The sequence below is a fragment of the Heteronotia binoei genome, chromosome 6 (genome assembly GCF_032191835.1).
Source record: "Heteronotia binoei isolate CCM8104 ecotype False Entrance Well chromosome 6, APGP_CSIRO_Hbin_v1, whole genome shotgun sequence".
NCBI lineage: Eukaryota > Metazoa > Chordata > Lepidosauria > Squamata > Gekkonidae > Heteronotia > Heteronotia binoei.
In genome coordinates this window covers 150,319,043-150,343,409 of record NC_083228.1, presented here as the reverse complement: position 1 = coordinate 150,343,409, position 24,367 = coordinate 150,319,043, and the positions used below count along the sequence as shown (strand labels likewise).

Genomic DNA, 24,367 nt, shown 5'->3' with positions numbered 1-24,367 from the left:
TGGACTCCCCTTCCCCCCAGCCACAGCCTCCAGCATCTTTGGGGCATGGAGCGCAGGGCGGGGGTGGGAGGTGTTTGTGAGTTTCCTGCGGTGTGCAGGGGGTTGGGCTAGATGACCCCAGAGGGCCCTTCCAACTCTTCCGTGATTCTAAACCAAATCATACCCCCCTCTCCCGTGCAGCAGAACTGCACGTTGCAGGACCTTGTTACGGATCTAGACCCTTCTGCCGAAGACTGCCAGGAGAGGCGCCTGCCAGCACACAAGAGCCATGGGAGGGGCAAATGTATTTTGTGCACAGGGGCCAAACAAGAGGGGGGTGACTGTGGGATAGAAACAAATAAGTTCAAGACACACAGCCACCCCCACCCCCGAAGTCCTTTGTGCAGGGGGGGCTGCCGTCTCCTCCAGCACTCAGGGCCTCTGAAGCCATGGGGGGGGGCGGGGGGGCAAGGAAAGCTGTTGAGAAGCAGCAGCAGCAGCGGGGGCTCTCTGTCTCTCTCTCAGGCTGGCTGCCCGGGGGAGGGAGGCGTTTCTACCACTCTGCAGCCTTGCCAGCCTCAGCATCCTTTCAGGCTCCCTTGGGTCAGCTAGCCTTCCTGGGGTCAGAAGGGGGTCGCAGGGCAAGAGGTCAGGCAAGACCTTTCCAGAGTTGCTGGGGCTTCAGGGCCCCCCAAAGGCCCCCGGTCTGGGTGGACAAGCCTGAGGTGGCCTGATTCAGCAGGAGGCTGCTTCATGTATGTGGTACACACAAGTGCCCTGGGGCACCCTCGCTCCCGTCTGGGTGCTTCTGGAGGGGCCACACTGGGCTCCCTCCTGGGGAGGGCCTGAAGCAGTGGAAGGAGAGGCCTGTCCTCCTCCTCCTCCTCTTCGTAGCTGCTGGGGCAGGCGAACTGGTTCTTCCCGTCTCTGCAGCCGGAGCCAGCTCTGCCTGCCAAGGGCTGATCCTCCCCATTAGCTGTGCCTGTGCAGAGGGCTGATTGGCTGGCCCTGGTGGCAATGCCAAAGCCCCCCAGGTCCCGGTGCAGCAGCAGGGGGAAAGCACCGGAGCCCCCCCCCCCGCCCCCGCCCCCGCGGTGCAGCCTCCTGGTGAAGGGGAGGCGGTGGGGCAGCCCCAGGAGGAGCAGGGGCTGTGAGGGCCCTTGACAGCGGCCGCGTCCCTCGTCCTTGGGCAGGCCCTGCGGGGGGGGGGGGGGAGAGCTGAAGCGGGGCTCTGGGGATGCACGCGGGCCCGAACGGCCAGAGCGCCTTCCAGCAGGGGAGAAGGGAGGAGGAGCGGAAGGGATGGAGGGCCAGGCGGCTGCTGCGTGGAGAAGGCCCTGCTGGCCTCCGGGGGGGGGCGGGGGGTCTAGAGGCGGGACCCCGGCTGGCCTGACAACCAGCCCCCTCCCCTCCCCCCAGGCGGAGGCAGACCCCCCCTCCCCTCCCCCCCGTCCTGCTGGCCCCGGGGGGGAGGAGGCAGACCCCCCCCCGCTCGCCCCCCCCCTTGCCTTCCGTCCTTCCGTCCTTCCTCGTTGCCGGCCGGCGGGCGGGGCGGGCGCTGCGCGGGAGGCTCGCCGGTGACGGAGGAGGAGGAGGAGGAGGAGGCGGGGGGGGGCCAGCCAGCCCAGGCCGAGCCTCCCTCCCTCCCTCCCGCGGGGCGGGCTCACCTGGGGGGGCTGTGCTGGGCGAGGCAGCGAGCTCAGCGGCTCCCCTCCCCTCCCCTCGGAAGATGGCGGCGCTGCGCGGGAGAAGGAGGAGGAGGCTGGCCCTCGTGCTGGGCGCCGCTGCCGCCGGCCTGCTGCTGCTGCTGCTCCCGGGGGGCGGGCTGGCCCTCCTCCCCCTCCTCCTCCCCCTCCTCCTCCTCCTCCCCCCCCTCGGCCGCCCCCTGCCCGTGAGTACGCCGCCGCCGCCCCCGGAGGCTTGGAAGGGGCAGCCGCCCTGCACACCCCCCGGCGGGAAAGGAAAGCGCCGCCCCCCCCCCCCCTTCTGGCCCGGGAGTGGGAAGCCGTTCGGAGGCAGCGAGCGGCTGCTGCTCTTTCCCGGGGAGGGAGGGGGGCATTAGGGGCCAGCAGCCAGGCCTCCCGCAGGGGTCGCTCCGTGCCTGGGCCCAACCAGGCCCCCTCCCGAGGGAGGCTCGCTCTTGAAGCTACACGGGCTCCTTTTTTTGTTTATTTTTTGTTTCACGTGTCTTTGCAAACCTCGGGCATTTCTCAGATTTGTTAAAAGCAGGCCCGGATTAACAATTAGGCCAAGGAGGCCCTGGCCTGTGGCCCCCACACCTTGAGGGGCCCCCGGCTGCCTTCCCCCCTGCTTGCAGCCCTCCCAGCTTACACGCGCAGCCAGCAACCGAGCTGCTCTTTGCCCGACTTGCCTGGTGCGGCTGCTGCTGGCGTCCTCTCTGCCTCTCCCCCACAGCTGTGTCAAAGGGGCTTTTGAGAAGGGGCCTGCAGGTGGGGTGGGTGCTCTGACTCTTGAGAGGCCCCCCCCCGCCCAAGATTTTGACTGCCTGGGGGCCTCCAGAGGGGTTAATCCAGTGCTGATCTGTCCATCCATTCACAGCTGCAGTCATGAGATTTCAGTGTCTTCAGCTCTGGCCAACCTTGTTAGTAGAATATTCAAGTGGGGACCAGCAAGGCTCTCAGTTCCTCTCCAACTCTTTTGTCCTCTTTCAGCCTTCTCTTCTTTTCCTGCTTTCTTGTCTCCTTCCCACAAGCAGCCAGCCTACCTTCATCCACCCCACCCCGCCCCACCCCATCTTCAGCTTTCCCTCCTCCCCTTCCCCTGGCAGCCTCATTGGCAGGAGGGGGAACCTGCGGGGAAACCCCTTGCAAACCCCACACCCTCGACTTACCCTGCTCCTTGCTTTCCTTTTTGTCTGCCTCCCCCCCTCCTCTGCACCCCACCTTTCTCCACAGTGGGGGCCCAGGGCCATTTACCTCCCTCCCCTCTGTCTTCACAACAACCCTGTGAGGCACCTTGGGGTGAGAATGCGCAAGTGGCCTGCAGTCCCCCAGGGAGATTGGAGGCTCCAGTCTGGAACTCAGAGCACGGTGTTGCCCTGGCTGCTTCTGCCGGGAGGGGGGGGGCTGTGGGTGAAGAGGAGCCAGCAGCCGGCCCAGGGCGAGTCAAGGGATTCAGGGGGCATCAAGTCGCTGCCTGGCCTGGCCTGGCTGCCTGGAGGGAATCTCCCCTCCCTCAAAGGCCCAAACAGCCCTAGAAAACTCCCTCCCCCCCCCCCCCTTTACTCACAGAAACCAAGCCTGGAAGGCTGGCCAAACTGCTCTTGTTGCCTAGCAACAGCCACTGAAGCCCTCCCTTGATTAAAGCTACAGGTGTCCCTTTTATCTTTGCTTTTGTAGTGTGTGTGTGTGTGTGTGCACCTGGAAGTGATGGTGCTCTCTGGTGCCTGACCCCTACTGGGGGCCTGGAAAGGTGGCTGAATAAAGCCTGCCTCTGCTTCTCAACTACTGGTATTCCTCTGAGCATTCCTGAGAGCCAGTTTGGCATAGTGGTGAAGTGCGTGGACTCTTCTCTGGGAGAACTGGGTTTGATTCCCCCCTCCTCCATTTGCACCTGCTGGAATGGCCTTGGGTCAGCCATAGCTCTGGCAGAGGTTGTCCTTGAAAGGGCAGCTGCTGTAAGAGCTCTCTCAGCCCCACCCACCTCACAGGGTGTCTGTTGTGAGGGGGGGAAGAGATTGTGAGCCACTCAGACTCTTTGGAGTGGAGGGCGGGATATAAATCCAATATCTTCATCATCTTCTTTGGAGGCCTCCCATCCAAGTCCTTGCAGGAATCAGCACTGCTGAGCTTCCGAAATCTATATATATAAGATGTCATGTTTCTCTGCAAACTGGGGCATTTGTAGAAAGATCTGTGAGCTGAGCATCCTCAGAGCAGCTGACTTGCCTATTAGAATAAAAGATCTGAGGATGAGGATAATAAAGGTTGGGCAAAAGTTGTGTAGGGATTGTTTGGCTGCTGTGTGTTAGCCTGCAGCTCCCAGTGGGCCGCCTGAGGGGCTGAAGTCTGGATTGTGGGTCCTTCTTTCCAACAGCCTTTTGGGGGGGCGGGCATTGGCTGCCTCCTTTCCAGTAGCAGCAGCACCTGCCCTGCTTCCCAGGCTGGCAGCAAGGACTCTGTGTGCTCTGGAAGAATTTTCCATGCCCAGTCATTCAACCATGCTGCCCAGGGTGATTCAGGAAAGATGCCAGGCGTACCAGGAGAGCTGAGTCATTCACGGTCAGAAAGGGCAGGCGTGTTTCCACTCCCCTTTGTCTTGACCTTGGGGCTTGTTTGGGGCCTGCCAACGTTGGCTGGCAGCTGCCCTAGAGTCCTCCCTCCCCCCCACCCCACGTGCTTCTGTTTTCGAGCTCCTACACAAGGTGTTTCCGCCTTGCCTGAGAGCCAGCCCGCTGCGGGGGTTAAGAACAGTGGCTGGGAGGTTTCATTCCCCCCCCACCTCCTCCTCCAGGTGAAACCTGCTGCTGGGTGACCCTGCGAAAAGGAAGCCCCAGTTTAGTCAGCCAGACGCTGCTGGGAGGGGAGGAGAGATGCCTACATTACAACAGATCCTGACATTACTTCAACTGGAATGTGGCAAGACTGATAAAGTGACCTAAGAAATTAAGAAACGGAGCTAGTAAGGCACATGACATATGAACATAAGAGAAGCCATGTTGGATCAGGCCAACGGCCCATCAAGTCCAACACTCTGTGTCACACAGTGGCAAAAAATTTTATATACACACATACACTGTGGCTAATAGCCACTGATGGACCTGTGCTCCATATTTTTATCTAAACCCTTCTTGAAGGTGGCTATACTTGTGGCCGCCACCACCTCCTGTGGCAGTGAATTCCACATGTTAATCACCCTTTGGGTGAAGAAGTACTTCCTTCTATCCGTTTTAACCTGTCTGCTCAGCAATTTTATCGAATGCCCACGAGTTCTTGTATTGTGAGAAAGGGAGAAAAGTACTTCATTCTCTACTTTCTCCATCCCATGCATTATCTTGTAAACCTCTATCATGTCACCCCGCAGTTGACGTTTCTCCAAGCTAAAGCAATCTACATGTGCTTTTCCTTGATGGACACAACCTTTCTTTCAAGTTGATTATATTTTTGGATCTTCCCCTGCTCAGATATCTCCATGAGTGGAAACATCTTTGTGAATCAAGATCAGCACGGATGGATTTTTCATATCAACAGGCATGGGAAGGCAGCCGTGGAGAACTTCTTGCTTGAAGATTCATTTTTTTTAGACAAAGCTTTTTTAAAAATATTATTCTTAGAAGAAGAAGATGATTTTGGATTTATATCCCACCCTATACTCTGAATCTCAGAGTCTCTGAGCAGTCACAATCTCCTCTACCTTCCCCTCTCCCCACCCCCAACAAACACCCTGTGAGGTAGGTGGGGCTGAGAGTGCTTTCATAGCAGCTGCCCTTTCAAGGACAGCTTCTATGAAAGCTCTGGCTGACCCAAGGCCATCCCAGCTGGTGCATGTGGAGCAGTGGGGAATCAAACCCGGTTCTCCCAGATTAGAGAGCTCTGGCTGACCCAAGGCCATTCCAGCAGCTGCAAGTGAAGGAGTGGGGAATCAAACCCGGTTTTCCCAGATAAGAGAGCTATGGCTGACCCAAGGCCATTCCAGCAGGTGCAAGTGGAGGAGGGGGGAATCCAACCCGGTTCTCCCAGATAAGAGAGCTCTGGCTGACCCAAGGCCATTCCAGCAGCTGCAAGTGGAGGAGTGGGGAAACAAACCCGGTTCTCCCAGATAAGAGAGCTGTGGCTGACCCAAGGCCATTCCAGCAGGTGCATGTGGAGGAGTGGGGAATCAAACCCAGTTCTCCCAGATAAGAAAGAGTCCGCACACTTAACCACTACACCAAACTGGCTCTCAATGAGCCCTCCATGACCATTGATATGGTGATAAGGAAAGTGTGTGAAAGTCAGTTTAAGCAATTGATACATTCAGCTTGAAAGTTGCAAGGAATAAGGTTAAACTACATGTTACTCCAGCTGCAAAAGCCATCTTGATCTCCAAATCCTCATTTGAATCTGAGAGTAAGTGGGAGGGGGGGGGATTAGCATGATTACTAGCAAATAATCAAAGTAACTCTGTCAAAGCTGTTAAATACATGTTATGACAAAAAATAACAAGGATGAACGAGTATAGTTTTTGTACATGTTAGGAATGTGTTCTTTAGATAAAAATATGGAGCACAGGTCCATCAGTGGCTATTAGCCACAGTGTGCGTGTATATATAAAATTTTTTGCCACTGTGTGACACAGAGTGTTGGACTGGATGGGCCATTGGCCTGATCCAACAGGGCTTCTCCTATGTTCTTATGTTCTAAGTCTGTGTAGTGCCTGAAATAATAAGAGAAGTTAGGCAAGCCAGTGTTCTCAGGCAGGACGGACCTATAGATGTGGGGCGCTGAGTGGATTGGGACCTCCTCCTCAGCAGGGACTCCTGGCTTGTAGCCTGCATATCTTTTAGGGTGTGCTCTTTTCTGGAGTCCTTTCCTTGCTCCCCTTTAGATGTAGAAGTCACGGGTGGTGGTTTCTTTTAAATCAGTCTGTGTTAAAGATAGTAATTGTTATTTTGTGATAAAAGGAAAGCAAGGATTCTGCAGTGTTGTCCCTTGTGTCCGGAAGTGCTTTTGAGGCAACTCTTGGCCAGCAGAGGCGTGAGCCTGCTGCCGGAATGCTAATGGGAGGCCTTCTGAAGTGAGGTGGCTCTGAGCCAGGCCTGACTGGAGTTGCCTGGAGCAAAATGCAGAGCCCCCCCCCCCCCGAGTTCTGTGTGCCTTTCCTTGACCAGCCCTTGTGCCTCCCCCACCACCACCACTGCTGTCCTTGTGCTTGCAGAGAGCTGCTTCACAGGCAAACCGCCCTGCCGAGATTCAAGGCGGAAGTCTGGGGCAGGCAAACATTGTAAGGCTCTGTTGCCACAGAGGGAGAATGCTAGAGAGACGATCCACGCCTTGCTGCTGCAATAGGGAGTGCAGGTTCTATACAAGCAGGGGGGGAGGAGAGAAGAAGAAGGATTGCAGATATATACCCCACCCTTCTCTCTAAATCAGAGACTCAGAGCGGCTCACAATCTCCTTTCCCTTCCTCCCCTACAACAGACACCCCGTGAGGTGGGTGGGGCTGAGAGGGCTCTCACAGCAGCTGCCCTTTCAAGGACAACTCTGCTAGAGCTCTGGCTGACCCAAGGCCATGCCAGCAGATGCAAGTGGAGGAGTGGGGAATCAAACCCAGCCAGTTCTCCCAGATAAGACTCTGCACACTTCACTACTACCCTAAACTGCTAGAGCTCTGGCTGACCCAAGGCCATTCCAGCAGGTGCAAGTGGAGGAGGGGGGAATCGAACCCGGTTCTCCCAGATAAGAGAGCTCTGGCTGACCCAAGGCCATTCCAGCAGGTGCAAGTGGAGGAGTGGGGAATCCAACCCGGTCCTCCCAGATAAGAGAGCTCTGGCTGACCCAAGGCCATGCCAGCAGATGCAAGTGGAGGAGTGGGGAATCAAACCCAGCCAGTTCTCCCAGATAAGACTCTGCACACTTCACTACTACCCTAAACTGCTAGAGCTCTGGCTGACCCAAGGCCATTCCAGCAGGTGCAAGTGGAGGAGGGGGGAATCGAACCCGGTTCTCCCAGATAAGAATCCGCACACTGAGCCACAACACCCAACTGGCTCTCGAGAGGGAGATAGAGCAAGGGAAACGGTGCCCCCCCTCCCTCGGTCTGTCTCCCTGCAGGCCCTTTGCTCCTCTTCAGGCAGCTGAGCCTTCTTCGCCTTCTGCCACCCCACAGAGAGGGCACGGTGGGAGGGGGTCAGAAGAGCAGGAAGACAAGCCTGCCGCTTATGGGAAGGAGCCCAGCTTGGTGCTGCTGCTGCGGCCAGAGCAGGGGCTCCCTTCTGGCTGTCCCCCACCCCACCCCCGTCCTTCTCCCCTCCTGCAGGTGGAGGGAAAGGCCGTGCTCATCACAGGTTGTGACAAGGGCTTTGGCCACGCCCTGGCCATGCACCTCCATGCCAAGGGATTCACCGTCTTTGCTGGGTGCTTGCTCCTGGTGAGTAGTGCCAAGGGAGGGGCCAAAGGGCCGGGGGCCGCACGTGAGCCCGGGCCCTTCTGGGGAAAGCCTCATCCGCTCAGCGGGGCCTTGGCTCACTTCTGGGTTGGGCTGCGGGGCAGGGCAAAGAGGAGGAGGGCAGAGGAAGGAGGCCGGGAGCCAATCAGCAACACAGCCGGGAGGGCCAGGACCAGCATGGGGGGGTTGAAATTCGGCACCTTGACAGTAATGAAAGAGTGGGAAGGAAGGCGGGCCCAGGAGCTGTGGAACACCAGATCCATCTTAGAGTCTAGACTGAAGGCCAGCGGAGGCCTCTCCCCTCCCCAGTCCTGGGGCTCTAGTTAGCTGTCCAAGGACCAGGCAGAAGACAGGCTTGCCAACCCCCAGGTCCCAGCAGGGGTTCTTCCGCTTTCCCAGGCTCCTTCCCGCCCCCAGTCAGCTGGCCAATGGGGGGAAGCCCCGCCCCCAGAGGACCATGTGCCTTTCCCCCTCCGGAGGCTCCAGGCTCCGATTGAAAGGCTTCCTCTTGGGATGGGGTGTCTGTGTTACTTTGAAGAAGCTGGCAGCAACTCGTGAATAGAGAGGCCAATCCGTGGCTTCAGAGTCGCCAGATGGGGACGGGGGTGGTGGTGGGGGGTGGTGGAATGTCTTCTGAGCACTTCATTATTCCCTATGTGGAGATCGATTCTCATAGAGCATAATGGGGGATTGTTCTGGAGGTTTTGGGGGCTCTGGGGGAGCTGTTTTTTGAGGTAGAGACACCAAATTTTCGGTATAGTATCTAGTGCCTCTCCCCAAAGTACCCCGCAAGTTTCAAAACAATTGGGTCCAATTCTATGAGCCCCAAAAGAAGGTGCCCCTATCCTTCATTATTTCCTATGGAAGGAAGACATTTAAAAAGGTGTGCTGTTCCTTTAAATGTGATGGCCAGAACTCCCTTGGAGTTCAGTTCTGCTTGTCACACCCTTGTTTCTGGCTCCACCCCCAAAGTCCCCAGATATTTCTTGAATTGGATTTGGCAACCCTAGTAGAAGAAGAAGGGCTGGTCTTTATGCCCTGCTTTTCTCTGTCCTAAGAGGAGCTTCCCTTCCCTTCCCTCCCTTCAAGAGGCACCCTGTGAGGTAGGGCCGGGCCGAGAGAGCTCAGAGAGAGACTGGCAACTGGCCCAGGATCCCCCAGCAGCAGGCTTCACATGCCTGTCCCGAGAGCCCTCTTCCTGTAGGGGCCAGTGGGAACTGGGAGCTGCTCAGAGAACCTCCTTCTGGGGAGGCTGAAGGACCCCCTCGCTGCAGAGGCCAGGCTTTGGCGTGGAGGGCCTGGCAGGATGTCTCCAGGCCAACTCCTCAGGCTCCCAGCAGCTGCTAAGGGGGGGGGGGTGTCATGCGCTGCTTTTGTCCAGCTCTGTCCCCAGAGACTCTGCCACTCACTGCCACCTCCCCTGCGGTGCTTTTGGGGAGAGGCAAGAGCAAGGAGAGAGGGAGAGAGAGTCTCCACAGGGCCTTGGCCTTTGCCAGGGGTGGGCAGTGGCAGCCCAGGGCTCTTCCTTTGGGCCCGCACACTAGCCTGGCAGCCCTTGTCTCTGGTGTGGCACACGTATGGGGTGGGAGCAGGACCCGGAAGAGAAGAAGAAGAAGAAGATATTGGATTTATATCCCGCCCTCCACTCCGAAGAGTCTCAGAGCGGCTCACAATCTCCTTTACCTTCCTCCCCCACAACAAACACCCTGTGAGGTGGGTGGGGCTGGAGAGGGCTCTCACAGCAGCTGCCCTTTCAAGGACAACCTCTGCCAGAGCTATGGCTGACCCAAGGCCATTCCAGCAGGTGCAAGTGGAGGAGTGGGGAATCAAACCCGGTTCTCCCAGATAAGAGTCCGCACACTTAACCACTACACCAAACTGGCTCTCCAGGTGGGATCTCTCCTCTCCCACGGAAGCTGCCCGGGGGACCCCTTGGGGGTGAGTCCCACCCTCTCACCTCAGCAGGTTGTGGGGAGGGCACAATGGAGGAGGAGAGGAGGACATCCGCTGGGGGCATCAGTGGGGCATTTGGGACAGGCGTCCTGACTGTGATGAGGGAAGTCCTTTCCCAGGCAAGCAGGGCTCCTGTGTGGATCGGATCCGTTGCGGCAGGGGGAAGGGAGAGCTTCAGTCTTGCCCCCTTCAGAGGGTGTCCTTTGCCCTGCTGGGCCTGTCCCTCCCATGTCACTCCCGGGAAACCTGCTCTCTGTGGCCTCCCTGTGTGTGCCGGACAGGACCGAGGAGGGGATGGTGCCCGGGAGCTGGAGAGCCTGGGGCCAGAACGCATGACGGTCTTGCAGCTCAACGTGTGCAGCAACCAGGAGGTGGAGCACGCTCTTGAAGTGGTGCAGAAGAGCCTGAAGAGACCGGAGCAGGGTAAGTGGCCTGCAGCCTGCTCCATGGCCCTTGAGGGCAGCAGCCCTTCTGCCTGGGGCCTGCCTGCCAGGAGGGCGGCAGGGAGGTTCTGTTGGGGCAGGAGGTCACAGGCAGAGAGGCCGGCCCTTTCACCCCGAGGCTCCCACCTCTGTGGGCACAGCAAGGGGCCCTCCTGGATGCCCTGTCTCTTCTGCCCGCTGGGTGTGGCTGGCGGGACAGAATCCTCTCCCATCCGGTGGGCTCTGTGAAGAAGAATCCCCTTCCTTCCTCCGCCCCAGAACGGGCTGTCACCAAACTGCTCCAGAGCCCACTTAGGTCTCTGGAGTCTCACGCTCTTCCGGGCAGAGTTATGGCGAGGACTCCCGGAGTGAACGGGCCCTGCTGCAAGGAGCACTGGGCACCCCCCATATCTGTGGGACCAATCGGGGTTGGTGCATTTAAGGCTGTGGGAGAAAGGGGTGCCCTTGAACCAGGGTGAGGGGGTGAAATGACTTTGCCAGCTGAGCTGTTTGCAGACCTTTGGAACTCCCTCCCCCCCCCTGGAGGAGGTTTGCACGGAACGTTCTAGACTGAGCTCCAGGATGTTTCTTCCGGGTTGCTCTGCAGGTCTGTGGGGCCTGGTGAATAATGCTGGCGTTGCCTCCTTTGGGGATGTGGAATTCACCAGTCTCGAGAAGTACCAGGCTGTGGCTGACGTCAACTTGTGGGGGACCATCCGGATGACAAAAGCTTTCCTGCCCCTGATCCGCCGAGCTAAAGGTACATTGGGGGGGGGGGGTGTCTGGATCCAGGTGACCCCTCAGCTCCTGCCGTGCAGGCAGGGAGGAGAAGAAACGAGCAACTTGCCTGCCATCTCCTGTTCCTGACGGAACTGTGGGTCCTTCTCCCCAAATGCAGGTCCTGAGGCAGGAGAATCACCTCCTGTGCTCAGCCAGGTGAGGCAAACCACACCTGCAAGTCCCCAAGTGCCAGAGGGACCAGAGGAAGGCTGGGACAAAGGGGTGGGCGGAGGAGGAGCTGTTGGGTGGGGATTCCCCAAGCATCTCGGAGTGAGAGGGAGTGCTTCCTCCCCATCCCCACGCAGCTCCTGCCTTCCCAGGGCTTCTCTCTCTGGCCTGGGGGGCAGGGGGTGGGTGCCCTAGAAGAGGGAGCCTGGTGGAGCACGTGCCGAGTGCTCAGCTTTTCTGGTGGAATCCCACAAACCATCCCCATGGATCTTGGCTAGTGGGAAGGGATGGGTCGCATGACATTTCTTGATACACTACACCTGACCTTGCGGAAGTTCTGCCGCTGCACTTCCCCGCGTGGCAAGGCCTGGCGTGGTGCCCCTGAGGCTGCCGGGCGGGAGTGGCCTATGGTCTGCCTGCGCCTCTCCTCCAGGCCGGGTCATCAACATGAGCAGCATGCTGGGACGCATGGCCACACCGCTGCGCTCCTCTTACTGCATCTCCAAGTTTGGACTGGAGGCCTTCACCGACTGCCTGAGGCAGGAGATGTACCGCTGGGGCGTTGCCGTCATTGCCGTCGAGCCGGGCAACTTCATTGCGGCCACGGGCATCCTGACCGAGCAGGGCGTTGAGGCCCAGGCAGAGGAGATGTGGCAGCAGGCGGGCGAGGCGGTCCGGGCCGATTACGGGGAGCCCTACTTCCTGCAGCAGGTCCGCCGGATGGAGGCCTTCGTGCGCAGCGGCCTGAAGGACAAGTCCCCTGTCCTGGAGGACATCACCAGTGCCTTGACCGCCCGGCACCCCTACACCCGCTACAACCCCATGGACACCCGGTGCTGGGTGCGCCTGCAGGCCGTGGCTCACCTGCCCACCGCCCTGGCCGACTGGCTTTACGTGGACTAGCCTCATTCCAGCGGTGGGAGCAGACATTCCACAGAGTCGTCCCCCCCCTCCCTCCCTCGCACACACACACAGCAGATCCGATTTCCTTCTCAGATTTGCCTCCACACCGAGCGGTCGCTTCCTCCTGCATCCCCCGCCAGAAGTCCTCTCTGCTTGTCTGAATTGGTCTTGACATTTTGTAATCTGCCTTGATTCTCAGTGAGAACAGCACAGTATAAATGAAATAAATAAATTTTCAAAGATTGATCGGAATGGGTAGAAATTATAATCTGCTTTCCGCAGTTGTTTTTTAAAGACAGATTTTAAAATGTTGGTTGATTCCAAAGTCTGGAATCCAAACTGGGCCCCGGGGAGTGCCCCTCTGCCTGCCCACAAGCACCTCGGTCCTCGTAGCAGCAGCACTTTGTCTGTGGACTGGACTGCCCCCCCCCCTGCCAGCCAGATTTGGGCCTGGTGTCCGCCTTCCCTGGCCAAGGTCCTTGGAGAAGGGATGAGAGGGTGTTGCTGTGAGGCAGCCCCTCCCTCGAAGATGGCCACAGGCAGTCCAGTGGCTCTGGACCCCACCAAACGTAGCTGCCTTCCTCAGTCACTCTGTTGGAGGGCTGTGATGCAGGGGTCACTGGGGCAATGGTATAAATTGCTTTACTCATGGGAATTGCCGAATGTAACAGTCTGCTGTATTTCAACCAACTTTTTCAGACTAACACAGGAAAAAAAACAGTAAGGAAGAGAACAGTGTAGGGGTAGAGTTTTCCTCCATCCCATAATCATGTCCTAGTTAACTCTTTACTATCCATTTCACTGTACAAACCACTTCTGAAAGGACAGCAAACAAACAGAGCTCTCTTCCTTTCTCATAGGCTTCACACACTCACTGGGAAGAGCCAAGTGGCTTGGCCTGCTCGCTCCTCCCCCCATGCAGCTTTTGTCCTGCTGAGATTTAAAGGCACACACACACTCATTCCAGAGCACAAACAGGTTGCAAGTTTCTTCTAAATGTGCTGAGTGTTAAAGACACATCATGGCTGTTGGGGCGGGGCCAGGTGGCTGGCAGCAGGGAGAAGCCTGCAAAACCGGGGACCCCCCCCCCACCCAAACCTAGAGGCTGGCAAGCCTAAGCCTGCCTTGGGGTTATCCTGGCCCCCGCCCTGCTGCTGCTGGAGGTGCAAGGTGATGATACGCTGTTATAGAAGATGTTGGATTTATATCCCGCCCTCCACTCCAAAGAGTCTCAGAGCGGCTCACAATCTCCTTTCCCTTCCTCCCCCACAACAGACACCCTGTGAGGTAGATGAAGATATTGGATTTATATCCCGCCCTCCACTCCGAAGAGTCTCAGAGCGGCTCACAATCTCCTTTCCCTTCCTCCCCCACAACAGACACCCTGTGAGGTAGATGAAGATATTGGATTTATATCCCGCCCTCCACTCCAGAGAGTCTCAGAGCGGCTCAGCATCTCCTTTCCCTTCCTCCTCCACAACAGACACCCTGTGAGGCAGATGAAGATATTGGATTTATATCCCGCCCTCCACTCCGAAGAGTCTCAGAGCGGCTCACGATCTCCTTTCCCTTCCTCCCCCACAACAGACACCCTGTGAGGTAGATGAAGATATTGGATTTATATCCCACCCTCCACTCCAGAGAGTCTCAGAGCGGCTCAGCATCTCCTTTCGCTTCCCCCCCACAATAGACACCCTGTGAGGTAGATGAAGATATTGGATTTATATCCCACCCTCCACTCCGAAGAGTCTCAGAGTGGCTCACAATCTCCTTTCCCTTCCTCCTCCACAACAGACACCCTGTGAGGCAGATGAAGATATTGGATTTATATCCCGCCCTCCACTCCGAAGAGTCTCAGAGCGGCTCACGATCTCCTTTCCCTTCCTCCCCCACAACAGACACCCTGTGAGGTAGATGAAGATATTGGATTTATATCCCACCCTCCACTCCGAAGAGTCTCAGAGCGGCTCACGATCTCCTTTCCCTTCCTCCCCCACAACAGACACCCTGTGAGGTAGATGAAGATATTGGATTTATATCCCGCCCTCCACTCCGAAGAGTCTCAGAGCGGCTCACGATCTCCTTTCCCTTCCCCCCCCACAACAGACACCCTGTGAGGTAGATGAAGATATTGGATTTATATCCCGCCCTCCACTCCGAAGAGTCTCAGAGCGGCTCACGATCTCCTTTCCCTTCCTCCCCCACAACAGACACCCTGTGAGGTGGGTGGGGCTGGAGAGGGCTCTCACAGCAGCTGCCCTTTCAAGGACAGAGTCTCAGAGCGGCTCACAATCTCCTTTCCCTTCCTCCCCCACAACAGACACCCTGTGAGGTGGGTGGGGCTGGAGAGGGCTCTCAAAGCAGCTGCCATTTCAAGGACAACCTCTGCCAGGGCTATGGCTGACCCAAGGCCATTCCAGCAGGTGCAAGTGGAGGAGTGGGGAATCAAACCCGGTTCTCCCATATAAGAGTCCGCACACTTAACCACTACACCAAACCGCTACACCAAACTGTTGTATGCTGCCCTGAGCCCTCTGGGGGAGGGCAGCTTAAAAATGGAATAAACTGCATCAAAAACCGTTTCCCCGGTTCTGTTTAGCCAGCAAGATGGCCCCTGCCTTGGCTCAGCTGGCCTGGCCACTTGGGTGTGTGCCTTTGAGCATCCCCTGATAGCCTCCCCATAAACACCATCCCACTCTGCTCGGGCTGTCCCCAAGCGGCCTTTCTGGGGCAGAGGCCACGCTCTGTTTACAAATACCTCTCTCCTCCTCAGCCCGCCCCGCCCCGCTTGGCCCTGTGCCCCTCTAGCAGGACAAACCACCTGCGACCAGATACGACCTCTGCGTGGCTCACACACTGGGCATTGGGCCAGCACCCGGGCCAGCAGCTGCTCCCCTCTCTCCCCAGGCTCAGAGGGCAGCCAAGGACTCTGCAGGGCAGGTGGGACAGGAGCACAGTGTCCCCTCCAGAGGCCAGGGCTTCCAAAACGGAGATTCCCAGCAGCAAGGGGGAGCTGGGCAGAGGAGGGGTCTTCAACCCAAGGCAGCCCCTTCCTTGTGTGGACAGGCTGTAGCGTCTGGGACTTCTAACTTCAGAAAAGAGACAATGCAGGGAGGGCACAATAACGGAAAGGAAAGAGAACTTTTCCTCCCTCTCCCAAATGCTAGAATTTGAGGGCATCCCATTAAGCTTGCAAGAAAAATCAAAAATTTTGTGCAAGAATATGCAGATAAATAGACAACAAGAATTACAAAGACTAACGGGTTGTGAAGTTGCCTCTAAGGTTAAATACCTAGGGGTAGAGATAACAATGAAAAATATTGATTTGTTCAGGAACAATTATGAAAAACTATGGCGTAAAATAGAAGAAGATATGCTAAAGTGGAACAAGCTTAACTTGTCATTGTTGGGCAGAATAGCTGCAATAAAAATGAATATTTTACCAAGGATTATGTATTTGTTTCAAACCATCCCTATTGTGAAAGATGCTAAACAGTTTGATAAATGGCGAAGGAAAATTTCGGAATTTGTGTGGGCCGGGAAGAAACCAAGAATTAAAATGAAAGTTTTGACAGATGCAAGAGAGAGAGGTGGATTCCAATTACCAGATTTGAAACTGTATCATGAAGCAATTTGTTTAGTATGGATGAAAGAATGGATAACGCTGTTAAATAAAAAACTTTTAGTGTTGGAAGGCCATGGAAAAAAATTCGGCTGGCATGCATACTTGTATTACGGAAAAAAGAAGATGGATGGTCTTTTCTCTCACCATTATATAAGAAGTAGTCTACTAAATGTGTGGATAAAGTATAAGAAATATGGTGATGAGAGGAGACCTTTATGGATAGTGCCAGCTGAAGTGATAAAGTTAACGGCTAAAACAGTTAAAGAAAAACAACTATCATATAACCAGTTACTAAAAATACAAAGTGGGAAAATAGAACTGAAAACTGCAGAAGAACTGAGTTATAAATATGATTGGTTTCAAATGCAACAAATAAAAAGCTTGATGGAGAATGATATTAAAGCCGAAGGAATAAGGAAAGAACAAACAGAAATGGAAAGAGTTCTGCTTGGAGACAATGAGAAATTAATCTCAAAAGTATACAAATTACTTTTACAATGGTCTACAGAAGATGAAGTAGTGAAATCTCAAATGATAAAATGGGCAATTAATGTAAATAAAGAAATAAAGATGGAATCTTGGGAGTATTTGTGGAAGAACTCTATGAAACTCGCAACATGGTTCGGGAGGTCTCGTCTCAAAGAGATGAAGGGTTGGCTTCTATTTTTCTACCGAGTAACAGATCAGAGTTGTCCACTGTGATGGTGACAAACAGTATGGACTGTCTGCTAGAGTCTCAAGGCGGCAGGAGAGAGGTGGCGGGCCTAGCTTGCTTGGGAAATTATAAATGTTTGTATGCAAATGCTAGAAGTGTCCGAAGTAAAATTGGTGAATTGGAATGTTTAGTGTTGGGAGAAAACATAGACATTGTGGGAATTTCAGAAACTTGGTGGAATGAGGAGAATCAGTGGGACACGGTGATTCCTGGATATAAGTTATATCGGAAGGATAGGGAGGGAAGGGTTGGAGGTGGGGTGGCTCTGTATGTCAGAGAGGATATACGGTCCAGTAAGACTGAGGTCAGAGAATTAGATTCCCTTTTAGAAATGCTTTGGGTTGAAATAGAGGGCCCAAAAGGAAATTTAACTATGGGAGTTTGTTATCGCCCACCAAATCAAAAGAGAGAGGACGATTATAATATGATGGAGGGATTAAAGATAGCGGCTAAACGTAAAAACTGTGTCGTAATAGGTGATTTTAACTACCCGCAGATTGATTGGGTCAATATGTGTTCTGGTCGAGAGAAAGAGATTGAGTTTCTTGATGCTCTCAATGACTGTGCTATGGAGCAGATGGTCTCAGAACCTACCAGGGGTGGGGCGATCCTGGATCTGGTCCTAAGTAATGCCCAAGACTTGGTGAGAGACGTAAAAGTGATTGCGCCGCTTGGGAACAGTGACCATAATGTTATTGATTTCACCATTTGTATAAATAGGGAGTTGCCCAAAAAGACCGCCACAACCACATTTTACTTTAAAAGGGGTAAATTCTCTGAGATGAGGAGGCATGTGAGGAGGAAACTGAAAGGAAAGGTAAATACGGTCAAAACCCTTGGGGAAGCTTGGAGACTATTTAAAACTATAATCCTAGAAGCTCAGATAAAATACATACCACAAGTTAGGAAAGGCACAAACAGGTATAAGAAGAGGCCAGCATGGTTAACAAACAAAGTAATGGAAGCTGTAAAAGGTAAGAAGGACTCCTTTAAGCGGTGGAAAACCAGTCCAAGTGAGATTAATAAAAGGGAACACAGACAGTGGCAAATCAAATGCAAGACTGTGATCAGGCAGGCAAAAAGGGACTATGAGGAGCATATTGCAAAAAACATAAAGACCAACAATAAAAATTTCTTCAAATATATTAGAAGTAGGAAACCAGCCAGGGAAGCAGTGGGGCCCTTGGATGACCATGGGGTAAAAGGATTACTGAAGGAGGATGGGGAAATGGCTGAGAAGCTGAATGCATTTTTTGCCTCCGTCTTCACCGTGGAAGATGAGAAGTGTTTGCCCGCCCCAGAACCACTAATATTGGAAGGGGTGTTGAAAGACCTGAGTCAGATTGAGGTGACAAAAGAGGAGGTCCTACAACTGATAGACAAATTAAAAACTAATAAGTCACCGGGTCCGGATGGCATACATCCGAGAGTTCTGAAAGAACTCAAAGTTGAACTTGTGGATCTTCTAACAAAAATCTGTAATCTTTCATTGAAATCTGCCTCCGTTCCTGAGGACTGGAAGGTAGCAAATGTCACCCCCATCTTTAAAAAGGGTTCCAGAGGAGATCCGGGAAATTACAGGCCAGTCAGTCTGACTTCAATACCGGGAAAGTTGGTAGAAACCATTATCAAGGACAGAATGAGTAGGCACATTGATGAACACGGGTTATTGAGGAAGACTCAGCATGGGTTCTGCAAGGGAAGATCTTGCCTCACTAACCTGTTACATTTCTTTGAGGGGGTGAACAAACATGTGGACAAAGGAGACCCGATAGATGTTGTTTACCTTGACTTCCAGAAAGCTTTTGATAAAGTTCCTCATCAAAGGCTCCTTAGAAAGCTTGAGAGTCATGGAGTAAAAGGACAGGTCCTCTTGTGGATCAAAAACTGGCTGAGTAATAGGAAGCAGAGAGTGAGTATAAATGGGCAGTCTTCGCAGTGGAGGACGGTAAGCAGTGGGGTGCCGCAGGGCTCGGTACTGGGTCCCATCCTCTTTAACTTGTTCATAAATGATTTAGAGTTGGGAGTGAGCAGTGAAGTGGCCAAATTTGCGGATGACACTAAATTGTTCAGGGTGGTGAGAACCAGAGAGGATTGTGAGGAACTCCAAAGGTATCTGTTGAGGCTGGGTGAGTGGGCGTCAACGTGGCAGATGCGGTTCAATGTGGCCAAGTGCAAAGTAATGCACATTGGGGCCAAGAATCCCAGCTACAAATACAAGTTGATGGGGTGTGAACTGGCAGAGACAGACCAAGAGAGAGATCTTGGGGTCATGGTAGATAATTCACTGAAAATGTCAAGACAGTGTGCGTTTGCAATAAAAAAGGCCAACGCCATGCTGGGAATTATTAGGAAGGGAATTGAAAACAAATCAGCCAGTATCATAATGCCTCTGTATAAATCGATGGTGCGGTCTCATTTGGAGTACTGTGTGCAGTTCTGGTCGCCGCACCTCAAAAAGGATATTATAGCATTGGAGAAAGTTCAGAAAAGGGCAACTAAAATGATTAAAGGGCTGGAACACCTTCCCTATGAAGAAAGGTTGAAACGCTTAGGGCTCTTTAGCTTGGAGAAACGTCGACTGAGGGGTGACATGATAGAAGTTTACAAGATAATGCATGGGATGGAGAAAGTAGAGAAAGAAGTACTTTTCTCCCTTTCTCACAATACAAGAACTCGTGGGCATTCGATGAAATTGCTGAGCAGACAGGTTAAAACGGATAAAAGGAAGTACTTTTTCACCCAAAGGGTGATTAACATGTGGAATTCACTGCCACAGGAGGTGGTGGCGTCCACAAGCATAGCCACCTTCAAGAAGGGGTTAGATAAAAATATGGAGCATATGACTCCAAAAAAATTAGCAAAGATGAACAATAAGATGCCAGATAGGTGTTGGAAATGTAAAAAACATGAAGGTTCTTTCTACCATATGTGGTGGACTTGTGAAAGGGCCAAAATGTTTTGGCAGATGATTCAGCAAGAGATCTCTAAGATTCTGGGATATGAATTCAACAAAGAGGCAGAGACTTTTCTGCTGGGATTACAAATGGAAAAATTTTCAAAAGAAGATAGAACTTTAATATGGTACTTGCTCTCAGCTGCTAGGACATTGTATGCGCAGTTATGGAAGCAAGAAAAAATACCAGAAAAATGGGACTGGATTACAAAAGTTATGTCATGGAGTGAAATGGACAAATTAACAAGAAAACTAAGAGACTATGATTTAGAACTTTTTAATGCGGAGTGGAAGAAATTCAGAAGATACGTAGAGAAAGAGTGGAAAATAAAAGGACATTGGACAATTTTTGATGATTAAGATTTTTATAGTTAAGGGTACCTTAATATTTGTTTTTTTAAAAAATAACACTGGCGGGGGTCAAGTAACGGAGGGAGGGGTGGGAGGAAAGTAAGATATGGGGTAGAACGATTTTATTTTATTTTATTTTAAGCTCTTTATAAGTTGTAGATATAATTCTGCTACCATATGTTACTAATAAATTTGTTTATACGAAAAGCTTGCAAGCTGCAGAAATATTTCTGTGGATACAGCCCAAAATTGCATTGGCCTTTTTAGCCACCACATCACACTGTTGACTCATGTTCAGCGTATAGTCCACTAAGACACCAAGATCCTTTTCACACAGACTACTGCTAAGACAAGTCTCCCCCATCCGATAACCATGCATTGGATTTTTCCTACCTAAATGCAGAACTTTACATTTATCCCTGTTAAAATTCATTGTATTGGTTTTAGCCCTGTTTACCAGCCTGTCAAGGTCATCCTGTATCCTGTTTCGGTCTTCTTCTGTGTTTGCAACCCCTTACAATTTAGTATCATCTGCAAATTTAATAAGCATTCCCTCTATTCCTTCATCCAAATCATTGATAAAGATGTTGAACAAAACAGGTCCCAGGACAGATCCCTGAGGCACTCCACTTGTCACTCCTCTCCAAGAGGATGAGGAACCATTCACGAGCACTCTGTTTGGGTGTGATCTGTTGCAGATCCACCTAATGGTAACAGGATCCAAACCACATTTTACCAACTTGTCAACAAGGATAGTATGTGGAACCTTATCAAAAGCGTTACTGAAATCAAGATAAACTATGTCTACACTGCATTCCTGATTCATCAAGGGAGTAACTTTTTTGCGAGGGAGGGGAAGAAATGTTAGTCTGACATGAAGAACAAGAGAAGCCATGTTGGATCAGGCCAGTGGCCCATCCAGTCCAATGCTCTGTGTCACACAGTGGCCAAAAAACCCAGGTGCCATCAGGAGGTCCATCAGTAGGGCCAGGACACTAGGAGCCTCCCACTGTGCCCCCCCCCCCCAGCACCAAGAACACAGAGCATCACTGCCCCAGACATAAGAACATAAGAGAAGCCATGTTGGATCAGGCCAGTGGCCCATCCAGTCCAATGCTCTGTGTCACACAGTGGCCAAAAAACCCAGGTGCCATCAGGAAGTTCAACAGAGCGGCCAGGACACTAGAAGCCCTCCCACTGTTGCCCCCTTCAGGCATTAAGCACCAAGAATACAGAGCATCACTGCCCCAGACAGAAAGTTCCAACAATACACTGTGATTAATAGCCTCTTCTCCAGATGTTGATCCAATCCCCTCTTGAAGCTGTCTATGCTTGCAGCTGCCACGACCTCCTGGGGCAGATAATTCCATGTGTTAATCACCCTTCCTTTTATCTGTTGTAACCCAACTGCTCAGCAATTTCATGAGTTCTTGTATTGTGAGAAAGGGAGAAAAGTACTTCTTTCTCTACCTCTCTATCCCATACATAATCTTGTTTACCCCTCAGTCGAAGTTTCTCCAGGCTAAAGAGCCCCAAGTGTTCTTGAGAAATCCACACTGTTTTTAGCAATCACAACCTCCACATTCAAAGGCACTAATCTGAATCCCAGAGCCAAAAGGCAGCATCAGGGGAAGGCCTCAGCCTCTCTGCCCTGTTGTTGACCCTCCAGAGGAACTGGTTGGCCCTTGTGTGAGACAGGAGGCTGGACTAGAGGGACCCTCCCTGGTCTGACCCAGCAGGGCTCTTCTGATGTTCCTCTCAGGGGAAGGCCTCAGCCTCTCTGCCCTGTTGTTGACCCTCCAGAGGAACTGGTTGGCCCCTGTGTGAGACAGGAGGCTGGACTAGATAGACCCTCCTTGGTCTGATCCAGCAGGCCTCTTCTGATGTTCTCTCAGGGGAAAGTCTCAGCCTCTCTCCTTTGTTGCTGGCCCTCCAGAGGAACTGGCTGACCATTGTGTGAGACAGGAGGCTGGACTAGATGGACCCTCCCTAGTCTGATCCAGCAGGGCTCTTCTGATGTTCTTCTCAGGGGAAGGCCTCGGCCTCTCTGCCTTGTTGTTGGCCCTCCAGAGGAACAGGTTGGCCATTGTGTGAGACAGGAGGCTGGACTAGATGGACCTTCACTTGTCTGACCCAGCTGGGCTCTTCTGATGTTCTTCTCAGGGGAAGGCCTCGGCCTCTCTGCCCTGTTGTTGGCCCTCCAGAGGAACTGGTTGGCCACTGTGTGAGACAGGAGGCTGGACTAGATGGACCCTCTCTGGTTTGACCACACCTTAGTGGTTTTTCACAAGACTCTTGGGACTTTGAGATTATTTAAGTGTTGCCTTGTGGCACTTTGCATTGCATAAGAGACTTTTGCATAGGAAGTTATTGAAGTAAATTTAAGGTATTAAGCGACTTGTTTGGCCACACAGCTGCTTTGTTGTTTTGACTTGGCAGTAGCAGCAACTTGGGCCTCCATTATTAGAGAGGGATCCAAGAGCACCCCTAAGCTTTCAACTCTGGGCTCCAGCATGAGCTGCGCTCCATCACCACGACGGCTTAGCTACAGGACCTCCGTCTCCGCCCCCAGACCCTGACCGTCTCCTCCAGGAATCCCCCGCCCTGAGCTGGCAACCCGCGGGGCCTCCGCGCTCCTCCCCTCCCTCCCTCCCGCGGGCCGCCGGGCCAGGCTCTCCGCGCCCCCTGCTGGCCGCCACGCTCCTCACCGGCCTCCTCCGCTCCGCTCCAGCAGAGTCCCCGCCGAGGCAGAGGGAGGGCAGCAGCGCAAAGGGGCCGGCCCGGCAAGGCTTGGGCAGCAGGCAGAGCAGAGCAGAGCTGAGCGGGGGCCCAGCAACCCCCAGGAGCAGCAGCAGCAGCAGCGGCGGCGCCTCTCCCTTGCTCGGGCTCTGCCCTTGGGCGCAACGGAGAAGCCAGGAGCCCTCCCCGCCTTCCCCCTCGCCCTCCCCTCCCTCGCCGCCCCAGGAGAGCGGGGACCGGCCTGGATCCTCCAGGGCAGCCAGTGAGACTGGTGGGCAGAAGATGCTGCGCAGAAAGAAGAAAGCTCTTCTTTTCAGAGGGAGCAATTAAAATGGGGATTCTCTGCTGGGAGGGGCAGTGAGGGCCACAGGCAGAAAAGGCTTTAAAAGGGGGTGAGAGAGATTCATGGAGGACTCCAATCACTGGCTACTAGCCCTGGGGACTAAAGGGAACTTCCATGCTCAGAGAAAACCAACCTCTGAATCCCCGAGCTAGGAGGCAACATCAGGGGGAGGCCTTGGCCTCCAAGCCCTCCAGAGGAACTGGCTGGCCACTGTATGAAGCAGGAGGCTGGACTAGATGGACCCTCACTGGTCTGACCCAGAAGGGCTCTTCTTCTTCTTCTTTTTAAAAAAATAAATTATTCTTTTATTAGTTCATTCAAAATACAACAACTTACCATATTAAATAAAACAGAAGGAAAAAAAACACCGAAATATTCATACAAGAGGAGCGTAAGTGTGGTCAAAACAAAAAGCTTCAATAATTATTATTGGGATTAAGAAAAGAAAAATATTATGCCCTGATATACCAACATAAATACCCTAAACATTTTCTCATCCCCCCAATTGATATTTCTTCATCCAGTTGTAAAATTTTTCCCATTTTTTGAGAGCATCATATTTCGACACCCCTTTCAGCAAATTAGATAGAACATCCATCTCTGCGGCTTGCAATATTCTGTCAACGATCTCCTCTTGAGGTGGGCAAGTCTTCTGTCTCCAATATTTGGCAAAAAGAGTTCTAGCCGCCGTGAGAATATAAATTGTTAGATATTCATCCTCATGCGGGATTTCATTTCTTACTAGGGATAATAACATCATCGCTGGTTTGAAATATATATTTATATTTAAAATCTCTTTTAACAGTCCGTGAATTTTGACCCAAATTTTTTTTGACGTCTTACACGACCACCATATATGATAATGGGTACCTATCGCTGCTCCGCATTTCCAACACATAGGTGATATACTTTTGTTGATTTTGGATAGCTGCAGCGGAGTGATATGCCATCGGTGAAATAATTTAAAGAAGTTTTCTCTATAATTGACCGGTTTAAGAATCTTATAATTTAACTTCCAGAAGGAGGCCCATTGTTCTAGATCAATATTCTTTTCAAAAAATTTTAGCCCATCTAATCATAGTTTCTTTCACTATTTCATCCTCTAGCTTTATTTGAATCAGATAGTTATAAACCTTTTTGATAACTTTATTTTTTTCTGAATAGAGTATCTTATCGAAATCAAAATTGTCTTTAGTAAACCCCCTTACTTTGTCCTTATTAAATTTTGTCATTATCTGGGTCATCTCCCACCAATGTATTTTTATCCCCGCAGCTTCCAAATCCTCTTTCTTTTTCAATTTATCATTCTCATCTAATAGATCTTTAT

At 52.7% G+C, this 24,367-nt stretch overlaps 1 protein-coding gene across 1 annotated transcript; it reads left to right on the top strand.

Annotated features, from left to right (window-relative positions):
* Positions 1-1,706: 1,706 nt before the first annotated feature.
* On the top strand, positions 1,707-12,555 carry LOC132574511 (D-beta-hydroxybutyrate dehydrogenase, mitochondrial-like). The gene is made up of 5 exons (XM_060242875.1): positions 1,707-1,870; positions 7,957-8,067; positions 10,320-10,461; positions 11,068-11,220; positions 11,842-12,555. The coding sequence occupies exons 1-5, from the start codon at positions 1,709-1,711 to the stop codon at positions 12,309-12,311; spliced, it is 1,038 nt and encodes a 345-aa protein (XP_060098858.1). The 5' UTR covers positions 1,707-1,708; the 3' UTR covers positions 12,312-12,555.
* Positions 12,556-24,367: the final 11,812 nt, after the last annotated feature.